This window comes from Durio zibethinus, chromosome 25, assembly GCF_047325235.1.
Source record: "Durio zibethinus cultivar Kanyao isolate XHJ-2024 chromosome 25, ASM4732523v1, whole genome shotgun sequence".
NCBI classification, from domain to species: domain Eukaryota; kingdom Viridiplantae; phylum Streptophyta; class Magnoliopsida; order Malvales; family Malvaceae; genus Durio; species Durio zibethinus.
Genome location: NC_143186.1, coordinates 18,589,742 through 18,601,972, shown reverse-complemented (window position 1 = coordinate 18,601,972; position 12,231 = coordinate 18,589,742). Strand labels below are relative to the sequence as shown.

General features: G+C 34.5%; 5 protein-coding genes across 7 annotated transcripts; all 5 read left to right on the top strand.

The window, feature by feature from the left end:
- The first annotated feature begins 246 nt into the window (after positions 1 to 246).
- Positions 247 to 915, top strand: LOC111276131 (protein expression protein). Its single transcript, XM_022861940.2, has one exon. The coding sequence runs from the start codon at positions 295 to 297 to the stop codon at positions 670 to 672; it is 378 nt and encodes a 125-aa protein (XP_022717675.2). The 5' UTR covers positions 247 to 294; the 3' UTR covers positions 673 to 915.
- A 113-nt stretch (positions 916 to 1,028) lies between these two features.
- On the top strand, positions 1,029 to 4,754 carry LOC149511748 (uncharacterized). Of its 2 annotated transcripts, none has more exons than XR_016333801.1 (2): positions 1,029 to 2,929; positions 3,195 to 3,486. XR_016333801.1 is itself a non-coding variant. In XM_089754751.1 (2 exons), the coding sequence occupies exons 1-2, from the start codon at positions 2,622 to 2,624 to the stop codon at positions 3,628 to 3,630; spliced, it is 744 nt and encodes a 247-aa protein (XP_089610877.1). In that variant the 5' UTR covers positions 1,029 to 2,621; the 3' UTR covers positions 3,631 to 4,754. The 2 variants fall into 2 exon arrangements, 1 of the variants encoding a protein (XP_089610877.1); XM_089754751.1 differs by having other exon boundaries at positions 3,195 to 4,754.
- Positions 3,644 to 4,194, top strand: LOC149511749 (uncharacterized). Its single transcript, XM_089754396.1, has 2 exons — positions 3,644 to 3,814; positions 3,856 to 4,194. The coding sequence occupies exons 1-2, from the start codon at positions 3,644 to 3,646 to the stop codon at positions 4,192 to 4,194; spliced, it is 510 nt and encodes a 169-aa protein (XP_089610522.1).
- An 824-nt stretch (positions 4,755 to 5,578) lies between the features above and the next one.
- On the top strand, positions 5,579 to 7,467 carry LOC111276132 (uncharacterized). The gene is made up of 2 exons (XM_089754595.1): positions 5,579 to 6,577; positions 6,676 to 7,467. Exons 1-2 carry the CDS (start codon positions 5,991 to 5,993, stop codon positions 7,430 to 7,432), a joined length of 1,344 nt encoding a protein of 447 aa, XP_089610721.1. The 5' UTR covers positions 5,579 to 5,990; the 3' UTR covers positions 7,433 to 7,467.
- A 2,021-nt stretch (positions 7,468 to 9,488) lies between these two features.
- Positions 9,489 to 12,194, top strand: LOC111275680 (Rho GTPase-activating protein). 2 transcript variants are annotated; one of them, XM_089754489.1, is made up of 5 exons: positions 9,489 to 9,914; positions 10,547 to 11,207; positions 11,291 to 11,528; positions 11,748 to 11,810; positions 11,999 to 12,194. In XM_089754489.1, the coding sequence occupies exons 1-5, from the start codon at positions 9,575 to 9,577 to the stop codon at positions 12,050 to 12,052; spliced, it is 1,356 nt and encodes a 451-aa protein (XP_089610615.1). In that variant the 5' UTR covers positions 9,489 to 9,574; the 3' UTR covers positions 12,053 to 12,194. The 2 variants fall into 2 exon arrangements, with proteins under 2 accessions (XP_089610615.1, XP_022716908.2); XM_022861173.2 differs by having other exon boundaries at positions 9,490 to 9,914; positions 10,550 to 11,207.
- Positions 12,195 to 12,231: the final 37 nt, after the last annotated feature.

Here is a 12,231-nt window from a genome sequence, read left to right as displayed (position 1 = left end):
TCATTAACCCATGCAGTTGTCAATTTGTAACCAAACTAAAAATAAAGTTGTCAATCACATGCATTTCAGTTGAAAGCTAAAACCAATCCGAAATAGTTGGTGATGAGGTCAAACAATTATCATCAGCCACGTCGGACGACATTTCATTCTACGTGGCAACATTTTAGGTTTGACTCTTTCACCTCCTTTTCTCCCCCCTCCACCCCACCGTTCCTTCCCTTCTTATATATGACCCATTGCTTATAAACATTCAAGTCCTCGCTCTTCTCCATTCATATCAAAAAACACATTTCAATGGGAAATTGTTTGAAGCATCAATCATCAACAAAATGGGCCGGCGACGACTGGCGAACGCATGTTGCCAACGACGACGACGACGAAGGGTTTTTCGCTAGACGTGACACCTTTGAATATAAGGGTATGATGAACATAGAAGAAAAGGGCCTTCTCGGAAGCCATCAAAATGGTTTTACAACATCTTCAGCTACTGCAACCCATGAAGTTAAAGTTAAGATAACAAAGAAGCAGTTGGAGGAGTTATTAGGTAGGGTTGATGTAAAAGAGTTATCAGTGCAACAGGTTTTGGCACAGTTGATCAATGTTAGTAACCAATATGAAGCAAATCAACGGTCTTGGAGGCCTGCACTGCAAAGCATTCCTGAGGTAAATTGAGCTGATCATGGTGAAGGAAAAAAAAAACCCTTTCTTTCTTCTCTCCTTTGTTCCTATTAATTGGTGGGGTTTTTCTTGTATGGTACTTTTATTAATTTTCTTGGGAAAGTGACAGGAAAATGGAGGGTAGAGAAAAGTTCTGTAGATTTTGTTGATCAGTGTGTATATAGAAAGAACAGGGCATTTTGTTGTATAGATTTGAAGAGTTCTTTTTGACTCACAGCTCTATTAATTTGTTTGATATTTGTTTTTTTTTTATAAATTAATTAATTTCTGTTCAAATCTGTTGGTGATGATTCAGTCAGAATAATTAGGTAATTATAACTCAAATAATTAATTTGAAAAGGACTTGGTTAAAAGATTGTACTATATATTTCAGTTCAATTTTTTAATATAATTTTTTTTTTAATTAAACATGACTGATTGAAAGCTGAGTCATGAAATTTGCCCATTCAACTATCAAATTGAGTCACTGTGCTGATTAAGTGGCCTTTCAAACATTTCTTAGCTATTCAACCACCAAAGATTGTGACAAAGACATCACCAAAATGAAGATAACGTATATAGGTCAAAGCTCAAAACTAGCCTTGATCATATGCTTCAAATGGCAACAACTCATGAATTCAATCTTGAACAAATCAAAATGCCAAAAAAACATTAAAAACCAAAGGGAAATCGTCAAAATTTGTATTTTAAACTAAAATTTACCAAATACCATATACACCAAATAGTTGACCCCAAAAAATCTAGCAAGTGGTTGAGGAGAGCTAGAGCTTCAGCTACCTCATATTGATCTTGTCTGTAGTCAATGCTAAGATATGAGCCGTATCAAAAGAGAACCCCTATCAACGAATCAAGGAGCCACTGTCCACAATGGTTGGCTCATTCAAAACTTAGACTGTTGGTTTGGCTGCCCATATAGGCCTGAATATCTTTTAGTTCTTTTTGGGCTTAGATTCCTGATCACATGAGACATAAAATTTTGCTTGATCCGCCTGAAAAGAAATTTGGGTTTTACTTGAATATAATTTCTGATCATAGGCAGGTTTTCAGGTGTAATATTAAGTAAACAATAAGTATTTTGGCTTTGTAATTATCTTTTTTATGAAGTCAGAATCATAGTGCACAAACTTCATCGATGCAGAAGAAAAGAGAAAAACAATGGTGCCAAAACTTGTTGATAAGGAAGGCAAGAGACCACCATAATTTCATGATGAAGAAGAAAAGAGAGGTCCAAGGATGCCAAAATTTCATGATGAAGAAGGCATAAGAGAAACAAAGTCCAAAACGCTGCCCCAACCTTTCAGGACCATATCCTTGACTGGTGTTTCCTCACATTGATAGTCGATACCAAACTTTCTGCACCATGTCGCAGCCCTTCAAGAGTTTCCAGAGGAAAATTCCGATGTTGCAAAACAAAAAAGCAGCTTGGGGTTGCTTTTATGGCTGGTTACTTATGTCTCCTGTAACCAGTAAAAAAAGTATAATTGATCAGTTCTTTCTCTGGAACCCTTTATCTTCCGAGTTCATCGTTCTACCTCCATTGAAGTTAAGCTCCAAGCAAATATCTATACTGGGATTTCCCTATCACCTCCTAGCCATCCAGAAGCATGGTGTTATTGTTCGGGAAGGTTCTCAAATTCTTGGTATTTTGCAGACCGGAGACAGAAAATGGACTAGACTACGCTATGGAGAGATCAAGGTTATGGATGGTAAAACTAGTACATTTGCCATTGAGTATGACGATGTTCTTTCTTCTCCTGTTAATTGTAATGGAAAACTGAATGCTTTAATGAAGAGTATTACTATTAGTAAGTTAAAGATGATTGAACAAGTTAAAGCTAGTTACTTGACCTTGAGCACATTGGACTGCGAGTTAGCTCGTGGCTTCACATATGGGATATAAGGTTGGTAGAATCTTGTGGAGAATTATTTGCTATTAAAATTAAATGGGAACGGTATGTGGCATCCAGGTCGTACATGCTGAGGTTTTGAAGTTAGATTCGATTAAAATGGCATGGAATGAGGTGAGATTTGCCAGAGATCGGGCGTTTTTCTTAAGTGAGTACTATGCGATTTCCTGCCCTGCAAACAAGCCTGATGATCAGATTGAAGGAGGCTACCTATATTTCAGTTTGACAGGAGATAAGGGCTCGTACACGCTCAATATTGAAGATAAAAGCATCCTTTTCTCTTCGCCTTGGAAGAATCTGCCAGAGCCAGAATATTTTTCCTTTTGGGCAATTCCTGATTTAAGGTAACACTATTTCTTCCATTGATATGAATACCATTGTCTTGAATTCAAAATTTAACTCAATTGATTCATAAAATCACTTTTATAAAATGGCATCTAATAGGTCTGGAATTCAAATCCAAGTACTTGTAATTTTGTTGTAGCCTACTTTGTACAAAAAAAGAATACCATTGTCTCGAAAAAGTCATATAATATGATGATTTTTATGATTTGTTCACTAATATTTGCATTGTAAGTTTCTTTCTCACTAGTATAGTTTTATATGCAGCTTAACTAACCCAAAACCAACGGTAAAGCATATAATTTGCAAACAAGTGAGACAGCATGGGGAAGAAATCGATACTATGGACAAGAAAGGGATTGTGAAGTCTTTGCCGCAAAACAATGAAGAACAAGTAATCAGTCTTTGTGACCTTCTACCAGAAATTTTATCATTGATCGCAGGGAAACTCTACTTACTTGATTACATGAATTTTTGGGCTGTTTGTATGACATTTCGTTTAATAGCCTATCATTGGAAAGAAGTTTCATTTGAGTTTAATTCCAATTCTTTGTCTCCATGGCTCATGTTTTCTAAAGGCTATAGTACTATATACAATTTCAGCGATCCCAAGCTTGGTGGAAGATATTTCGTTAGCACCCCCGAGTTTCTAGTAGATTTTAAAATCTGTTACTCGAGGGGAGGGATGGTTGCTTATGTCTAAAGATGAAGAATCTATGATATTCTGCAATCCCTTCAGAAAGAGCCTTATTGTCGTTAAAGAAGGATGGTATCCATGTGATATTTCTGTTTCTCACATTTGCCAACTTCACCAGATTGCGCGATTGTGGAAGATTGGATTGCATTTGTGCCTAACAACAATTCCAATTTCAAGCCGAATCATAACAGTCATGTTTACTTTGATGGAGCCTTTTATTTTCTCGGTCAGGATGGCAACCTGGGCATTTTCTTATTGAATGGATATCCTAAATGGAGGGTCCATGAAACGCCTGATTGCCCTTGTGACTCTTTTTACCACAACTACTTGGTAGAATGTGATGGAAAGCTTCTATCAGTTTTTGTTGGTTACTTGGGAAAATGGGTTGAAGTTTTTGAGTTGAATCAAAATCTCATGACTTGGGAAAACTTAACAGATTTAGGAAATCATGCCTTGTTTTTGAGTCCCCAATCTTCCTTGTCTGCAGTAGCTGATACTTCCGAAATGAAGAACAAAATTTACTTCTCTAGGATTTTTGGAAGGGACGATACTTGTTTGTTATTGTCTTGAAACAGGCTTATATCAAACTTGTGGGAGCAAGGATGTTTTAACGTCTGATTTCTGTGATACAACTGAGCACTCGTTCTCTTGCTGGATTGAACCAAAGTGGCAATCGTCTGCTCATTGATATCTCATCAATAGATTATGTTTTTCAATTAACATTTTCCTATCTGATCAGGATTCTAATTTTTGTGTGATTGATTTTTACCGTTACCCACTGCTGCTTCACTGTCAGTAGGGGTGACTATATATGCTGGAATCCTGTTGAACACAGATTGTTCAAGTTTGTTGACCTTGAAGCCATTGCCTTCTTTTGGTGTTCTTTGAGATCATGTTGATTTAGATCTGCCTTCATTTTTGTTTCTTCAGCTGACTCCAATCTCCTTCATGTCGGATAGGTCTCTTTGTAATATTATAACCCTTTAACAAGAAAGCTAGAAGACTTGTTTAAAAGGGTGATTTGAGCTATTTTTTTTTTCCAAAGTACCGCATCAGCTACATGGTTTCTATCAATGCAGCAGACAAGACAACCTATTACAATTCAGTCCTGATTGCTGACTGGTTTCTTAAATTTGTGTCAGATTTTGTAATTCAAAGTATTAGAAGTTAGCTATTAAACATTAAATTAGGGTGATGATGCTTAATTATTGGACATTTTTTTTTTTAAAAAGGCATTTTTATCATAATATATTAATTATTGTGATTCAACAATTATAATATTATAATAAAAATATTATAGTTAAAATGCTTCTGTATTAAACGGTCTAATGCAGCAATTATTTTAGTGGAACCATCGAACTTAAAGCTAATTCTATAATCATATATCATATATTACATTTATTTTAGCCTCTTTAAATTTTATATATTCTTCCAAAATTGAATCAACGAGTAGAAATCCACTTATATTAATTTAAGTATTATATTTTTTTACCACTAGATTAAAATTAAATTCATAATATTTACATTTAATCATTTTAATATGTAAGTCAAAAAATAATATAACATGTGAATTTTTACTCTGGATCAATTGATTCAAAGTAAATTCAATTTGGATTAGAAAATTAAAATTTAATTAAGTTAATTTAAATAATTATTCTTGACAAATTATATTTAACAAATTCAAAATTTCAATCCCTATGCTTTTAATATTTTTTCTTATATCCAAACGGTAGGCTACTTTATAAAAAAATTCAATTTGAACTAGGACTTACTATTGAAACTGAAATACCAACTAGGATTAGGACTCAAGGTTAAAATTTTTAGAGTACAATAAAAGAGAGGGAAGCTACAAGCGCCTTCGTCAGGTTTCTCTGCCCCTGAATTGTGTTTTATTCTAAACCCTATTTCTAAAACTTTTTCAGGCTAAGTTTCATGATGATAAAGGCAAGTAGAGTGATGGAGGAAAGTCCTTTCCTGGAAACATTGGGATCGACTTATCCTTGGGTTGTTTTTCCTCATTGTGAAGATCATGGGAGTCGCCAAACTTTCTGCAGCATGTCTCAGCCCTTCAAGTCTTATGGTAAGAGCACCTCAAAGTTTCGGATCAATAGAGTTTTGGGACACTCTTATGGCTGGTTAATTATATCAAGTAAAACCATCGAAAGCCCTACAATCCATCGTGAGTTTATCTTCCTGTGGAACCCTGTATCGTCAGAGTCCATCAATCTACCTCAGTTGGATTTGAAACCTGATCAGAAAATCTATACAGGCTCTTTGCTATCACCTCCAGGCAATCCAGGCTGCGTGGTGTCAGTGTTCGAGAGAGTTGTTAAATCTTTTATCTTCTGCAAACTTGGAGATAAAAAATGGACCAAGATACCTGCCAAGGAGACGGATACGGAATGCAGATCATAGATGATGAACCTAGTAATTGCAATGGCTTCCTTGGGTGTTCCCCTGTTAATTATAAGGGTAAATGGTATGCTCTTATGAGTGGGAATTTAAAGGTGATTGACCAAGTTAAGCCTAAGCATATCATGTTCAGATCATTAGATTGCAAGTTACCAAAACGCTTTTCATATTCTAACTGTGAAAATTGCTTCTTGGTAGAATCCTGTGGAGAACTTTGTGTTATAGAAAGTACATGTGGAGCGGTAAATTTTAGTCAGGCATTAAACATTGAGATTTTCAGGTTGGATTCTATTACAATGGAATGGAGTCATGTGAAAAGTTCAAAAGATAGGGCATTTTTCTTTAGCACGAACGCATCCTATGCTATTTCCTGTCCAGCTAACGAGTCAGGGATTGAAGGTGGTTTCATATATTTTACTTCGGGCACAGATAGAATCTTGTACTCCTTTAACATTGAAGATAAAAGTATCTCAACTTCTCTTCCTTGCAATAATCTTCAAGAGCCATGGTCTTCATCCTTCTGGTTCATGCCTGATTTAAGGTAAGACCTCAACATATATCTCTTGAGTGTTTATTTTAAAATAGTTATGTTTTGATTGAAAGCTCCTTGTTCACTAACATATATAGTTCTATGTACAGCACCGCTAATCCGAAAACTGAAGTCAACCAGATAATCATTAAAGAAGTAAAACAAGGAGAAGAAGAAGAAGAGGAAATAGAAATTGAAGAGAGGAAAGGCAAACAGATCCTGGAGTTTTCACCAGACAAAAGTGAAGCACAAGTAAGAAACCTCTGTGACCTTCCATTAGATATCATAGCATCGATTGCAGAAAATCTCCACTTAGTTGATTACGTCAATTTTCGTTTAGTCTGCAAAACTTTTCGACTAGTAGCCCCTCAAATTCAATGGAGACAAACTTTTAACTTAGAGTCACATTCTCTCCCTCCTTGGCTTATGTTTTCTGGTCATCAAGGTGATAGTAGGGCTCTCCACACTTTCATTGATCCAAAGCTTGGTGATAGATATTTGATGAACATCCCAAAGTCTATAATAGATTTTGATATTCGATATTCTAAAGAGGGATGGTTGCTAATGTCGTCAAAGGTTCAAGGAGACTCCATGTTCTTCTACAATCCCTTTATAAAGAAACTCATCAGTGTTCCACCACAAGCAGATTTCGAAATATACCATAGCTTTGGTTTCTCGTCTTTGCCAACTTCACCAGGCTGTATAATTGTTGGGATTTCATTGTGGTCAATTTCATACTTTAACTTTCGGGAGATGAAGAATGGCATGATGTTTGGCGAGGTGATTATCCCTATTTCATTCCAGGTCATAACAGTCCAGTTTACTTTGATGGATCTTTTTATTTTCTTGGACAGGATGGAAACCTAGGAGTTTTTTCGTTTGATCATTTAAATGATGATGATGATGCCCCTGCCTATTGGCATGTTCTTGAAAAACCCAGAAAACCTTGCAACTCTTATGATCACAACTACTTATTGGAATGTGATGGTAAGCTTTTTTCAGTATTTGTTGATAATTTGGGAAAAAGTGTTGGAGTTTTTGAGTTGAATGATGCTACAATGGCTTGGCGCAAAGTAAGAGATCTAGGAAATTATATGTTTTTTCTGAGTCCCTTATCATCCTTTTCCATGGTAGCCAAGACCCCTGGAATGGAAAACAAAATTTATTTCCCCAAGATTAGGGGAAAACAAATTGTTTACTATTGCCTTACAACAGGGAAGTATCGAACATTTGGAAGCAAGCAAGTTGCAGCCAATTTCTACAATACAACAGAGTACTTGTTCTCCTGCTGGATCCAACAAAGATGGCTATAGCTACTCTTCTGAATCACTGCTCATTTTTTTCTCAGCAGATTATCTTATCTATCTATGTCTCCTGTGACTAAAAATGGGTTACTTTGCCAGAAGTTAAATGTTTTGAGAAGGATAGAAGAGCCCTGACAATTTGATATTGAGATTGGTCAATGTTTTCATTCACAATTGTAATCACAGAATTTCCTAGTTGCGCTTTCCAGGTTAAAACAAATTTTATACAATTGAAAAATTTTCCAGAACTTTGTAATCTTGTTTGATATTGCGTTTACAATCAAACGCAATTATTTATGAAATGAGCTATAAATATCAGTCATTTCATCAGCAAATTGAAACTTCATGGGATAAGAAAAGCTTTAGTTGTATGAAAAAAACTTCCATGAAATTTTATACGTGAAGTATATGTGAAGTGTTTTATTAGAAATAAGTAAATCAAAATTAAAATTAAAAATCAAAATCAATAAATTAAAAAATTTCATCACATACATCAATTATGTAAAATTTGAAAAAATTTTGATATATTTATTACATAGATATTTTTAATAAAAATATTAACAAATTTTTTTACTATTGAATAAGATAAATCAAATTTAAATTATAAATAATATTTTTAATAATATTTTATTTTCATATCAAACTCTACTAATTTATCGATTTAAATTTTTTATTAAATTTTTATTTATCCATTTATAATAAAAAATTTTATAAATTTCACCTATATAATTTTTTGTAAGTTTTGTTCTTAGTGGTTTACCTTATTACATTACACTAAACTAGTTTTTCAGATTTGGTTAGTTTATACTAGCAACATATTTTCTTGTTACAAGAACATTTGGGACAACAGAGGTTTAGTGGTCTGCTTAATTAAAAACTGGTTCTCAAAACTTTTTTTTTTAATTTAATTTGAACTAGAGAGGCTTTTATATATTTCATAATGTGCAATTATTAAGAACATTTTGAAGTCAATTATTCTAGAAAACTAAGCTAAGCTTCCTTTCGCCAATGGGTTAAAGCTAATAGGCATACTCAAACACGATGAGGAAAAACGAATTAAAATGAATTTAATTTGGCATTAATTACTATATAATTTTACTTTATTGAGTAAAAATATCAAATGGTGACCCACTCGTGATTCATTGAAAGTAGTGATACAATCGAGTCAAATTACCTTAATACAATAAAAAATTTAAATTTAAATTTGATTTGAAATTTATTATTCAAAATTTTACTTAAATTTAATTAAATTTTAAATTTTAATTTCAAACTTGACTAAAAAAATTATTTAAACTCGAATTCATATATATATATATATAAATAAAAATAAAATAATTAAATTATGAATTATTTGAATTATAATTAAATTTAATTAAATAATGATCAAATTAAATTTAAATTTTATTTAAATATAATCGATATAATATATAAATATTGATATATCATTTAGACGTTTATTTGTTTGATTAAAAAAATTAAAACATGCACAAAAGAATTGAAATGAAATTAAGACTGATGAGTCGAAAATTCGTCGTTTAAGAAAAATATGTAGTTTTTTTTTAATCATAATAAAAGGAAAGGAAAATCCCAATTTCGCAATAAAAAATTTAATGTAGCCTTAAAAAAATCTCAATTAAAACTCCCTCCAAAATCTCGACTTTTTTCCTCCAAAAAAACCACGCGTCGGCTTTCTCTTCCTGTCCTAATGGCCAGCTTCGACGCTCCATCTTTCTCTCTCGGCCTCGAACTCGACGCCGATTGGGAGCCCCGATTACCGACGCGAGACCACCCCGAACCCATCTCAGCCCCGGATTCTTCCGCGAGCTTCAAGTTCAACACCTTCGAAGACAATGCTGACGAGCTCGAGTCTCCACAAGTTATGGACTCGGATCCGGATACCCGACCCGACCCTCCTCGTGTCTTGAAGCGGTTGCGTCGGGCCGCTGATAAATGTTCGGCGACGAAGCAAGAATCAGAAAAGCCGTTGGTTTGGAATGATGGGGATGATGAGATCGAAGAATTCTCTTCTTCACAGGAAAAAAATGGTACTTTTTTTTTTTCATTTAGCTGATTTTGGCTGATTTCTTCATTAATTTAGAGTGGGTTTTCCTTTTTGTCTTAGGTTTGAAGCTAAAATTTCTGGGTTCCTATTTGTTTAAAATTTTAAAATGTAATCTATATTGGGAAATTTGTGGTCCAAAGAGGGCTTAAATTGTAAAATTTTCGTTCTTGGAGATAGAAGGGATGTAATTGAAAACTAATAAAAGATTGAGGGAAGAAGGTTTTCTAAACAATTTATGCGAACCAAAAGAAAGATTAAAACTTATTGTTTAGTTGTACTAATTCTGGTGATATTCTTATATTTATTATGAATTTATTATGATGAAGTGATTTTCAAAGAATTATGAAGTTTGAAATGAAGTAGAGAGAGTAAGGATGTGGATTATGAAGTTTCTTTAAGTCAGTTTACCAAACCTTTGATCAACTTTTCCATGGAGTTTCATGAAGTGTTTATGTTAGTTATCTATGAATATGCATTTAGTATATGTGTGAGCTCTTTCACAGTTGGAGGATTATTAGCTAAGTTGATATAATTCTCATCATAATCGTAGCAACCGGAACTTGGTGTTGGTATATTCTAGATTGATGCTGACATTTTTAAGTTAATCTTTTTTAGCAGATGTGGATTCATCAATCCAATACCATTCTGTATGTAGCAGTTCCAAAATCCCATTGAAGGGACTTGGGGTTTTAACCACTCAATCATCCAACCAGTGGAGTTCAAGGAAAAAGGAACAAGCTTCCGATGCCCCAGCTTCTACAAGTATAAAGGCCAGACATGATGGATTGACATTTCCAAAATTAACTATTAGTCCTCTTCGAAGATTTCAGTTACTTGACTCAGATTCTGATGATTCCTCTGGATTCGAGAATACAGGCAAAGGAGCTGCTAAAATTGATCCACCATCACAGGAATTACAATCTACAGCCAGTGATAAAAAGAGAAAGACATCAGTTGGTGCACCTCAAAATGATGATTTATGGAAAGATTTCTCTCCAATGAATAGTTCTCATATTCCAACACCTGCTTTTGATGAGGTCTGTAAAGAATATTTTCAATCTATGAAGGATAAGAATGTAGCTCAGAAACTTGGTGGCCAGAAGGAGGAGCAACTCTGGGATTTAGATGACTCCTTACCTCCAGCACATCGCTACTTTTTCCATGCTGATCCAAGGGTCCAAAAATTAGTTTGCAGTCGCTTACCCTTCTTCTCCCCATTGGGCATGGTCAAAAGCAGACAAAATCAACAAGCTAATGTGTCAATGGTTGATTATATGTAAGTAACTCTAAAATTCATCAGTTTTTCTGTATTGAACTTCATTTTGTTAATTATGCATCATGTGCTTAATGCTGCTGCAGGAGTCAATTCAGCAATGGAGAATCTTCAAAACAGAGAGGATCTCAAAAAGATGAAGGCAAGAATTACCGAACAAGTAGAAGAAACAAATCAAAAAAATCAAGTGCCGAAGAAAGTGCCTCCGAAGGCTGGGTAGATCCAAAAAGCAGTGCAGCTATTCCAAAGAATGCTGGGAAGAGAAGGGTTCATGCTAGTGGTCAACCTGCTGGTCACTGGTATACATCTCCAGAAGGGAGGAAGGTATGTTGGAACTCTTACAGTTAAGATGTATTGCACTTTTTCGAAGAAGTCAATGCCTAACCATAAATATGCAGCCCATGCTCCTCTGAATACAACTATTTGCATTTGAAGAGATGATGCCTTTTGTTTCTATGTATCAAATAGTAGGAATAATTTTGCTGCAATTTTTTCATTTTGATAATTTCAATCTTATTCTAATCTAGTGCTACTCTGCTGCAGGTTTATGTTTCCAGGAGCGGAGAGGAATTTTCGGGTCAAATGGCCTATAGGCAATACCGGAAGGTAACTTAACAGAAACACAGTTTTACTTTTTTGAAAAATGGCCTGCCCTTAGCGAACTCTGCCATCCTTTCCATCTTTCTTAGAGGCAATGCAATAGGCTAAGGCCTATTGAGGCATTCATTATTCTAAAGACGTTTATCTTAAAGTTTATGCTGCTACTTATTTAAGTGCACTTTTCTTTGCAACAGGAGAGTGGAGCTGGCTTTAAAAAGTCAAAAAAGAAAAGCAATGCCAAGAGATGAAGGTGAATGCCTTCATATGTGGAATGTATTTTCCATTTTTTTCTTTTGTTTTTAGTGCTGTGAATGTAACATGTTTCAATGGTACTGTTTACTTTCTAATTCGTCCATTCAATGATATTGTGGTGCAATTCTAAATTTAGCATTCCCACAATTCAATTAGAAAAGATCCCATTTGTTGG

Bases quoted from the DNA above. Each gene is read 5' to 3' on its own strand.
- LOC111276131 (XM_022861940.2), top strand. From the start codon at position 295: ATGGGAAATTGTTTGAAGCATCAATCATCAACAAAATGGGCCGGCGAC.
- LOC149511748 (XM_089754751.1), top strand. From the start codon at position 2,622: ATGGGAACGGTATGTGGCATCCAGGTCGTACATGCTGAGGTTTTGAAG. The intron at 2,930-3,194 runs GTAACACTATTT...TTTTATATGCAG, and splicing joins TGGGCAATTCCTGATTTAAG to CTTAACTAACCCAAAACCAA.
- LOC149511749 (XM_089754396.1), top strand. From the start codon at position 3,644: ATGATATTCTGCAATCCCTTCAGAAAGAGCCTTATTGTCGTTAAAGAA. The intron at 3,815-3,855 runs GTCATGTTTACT...TTTCTCGGTCAG, and splicing joins TTTCAAGCCGAATCATAACA to GATGGCAACCTGGGCATTTT.
- LOC111276132 (XM_089754595.1), top strand. From the start codon at position 5,991: ATGGACCAAGATACCTGCCAAGGAGACGGATACGGAATGCAGATCATA. The intron at 6,578-6,675 runs GTAAGACCTCAA...TTCTATGTACAG, and splicing joins TGGTTCATGCCTGATTTAAG to CACCGCTAATCCGAAAACTG.
- LOC111275680 (XM_089754489.1), top strand. From the start codon at position 9,575: ATGGCCAGCTTCGACGCTCCATCTTTCTCTCTCGGCCTCGAACTCGAC. The intron at 9,915-10,546 runs GTACTTTTTTTT...AATCTTTTTTAG, and splicing joins TTCTTCACAGGAAAAAAATG to CAGATGTGGATTCATCAATC. The intron at 11,529-11,747 runs GTATGTTGGAAC...ACTCTGCTGCAG, and splicing joins CATCTCCAGAAGGGAGGAAG to GTTTATGTTTCCAGGAGCGG.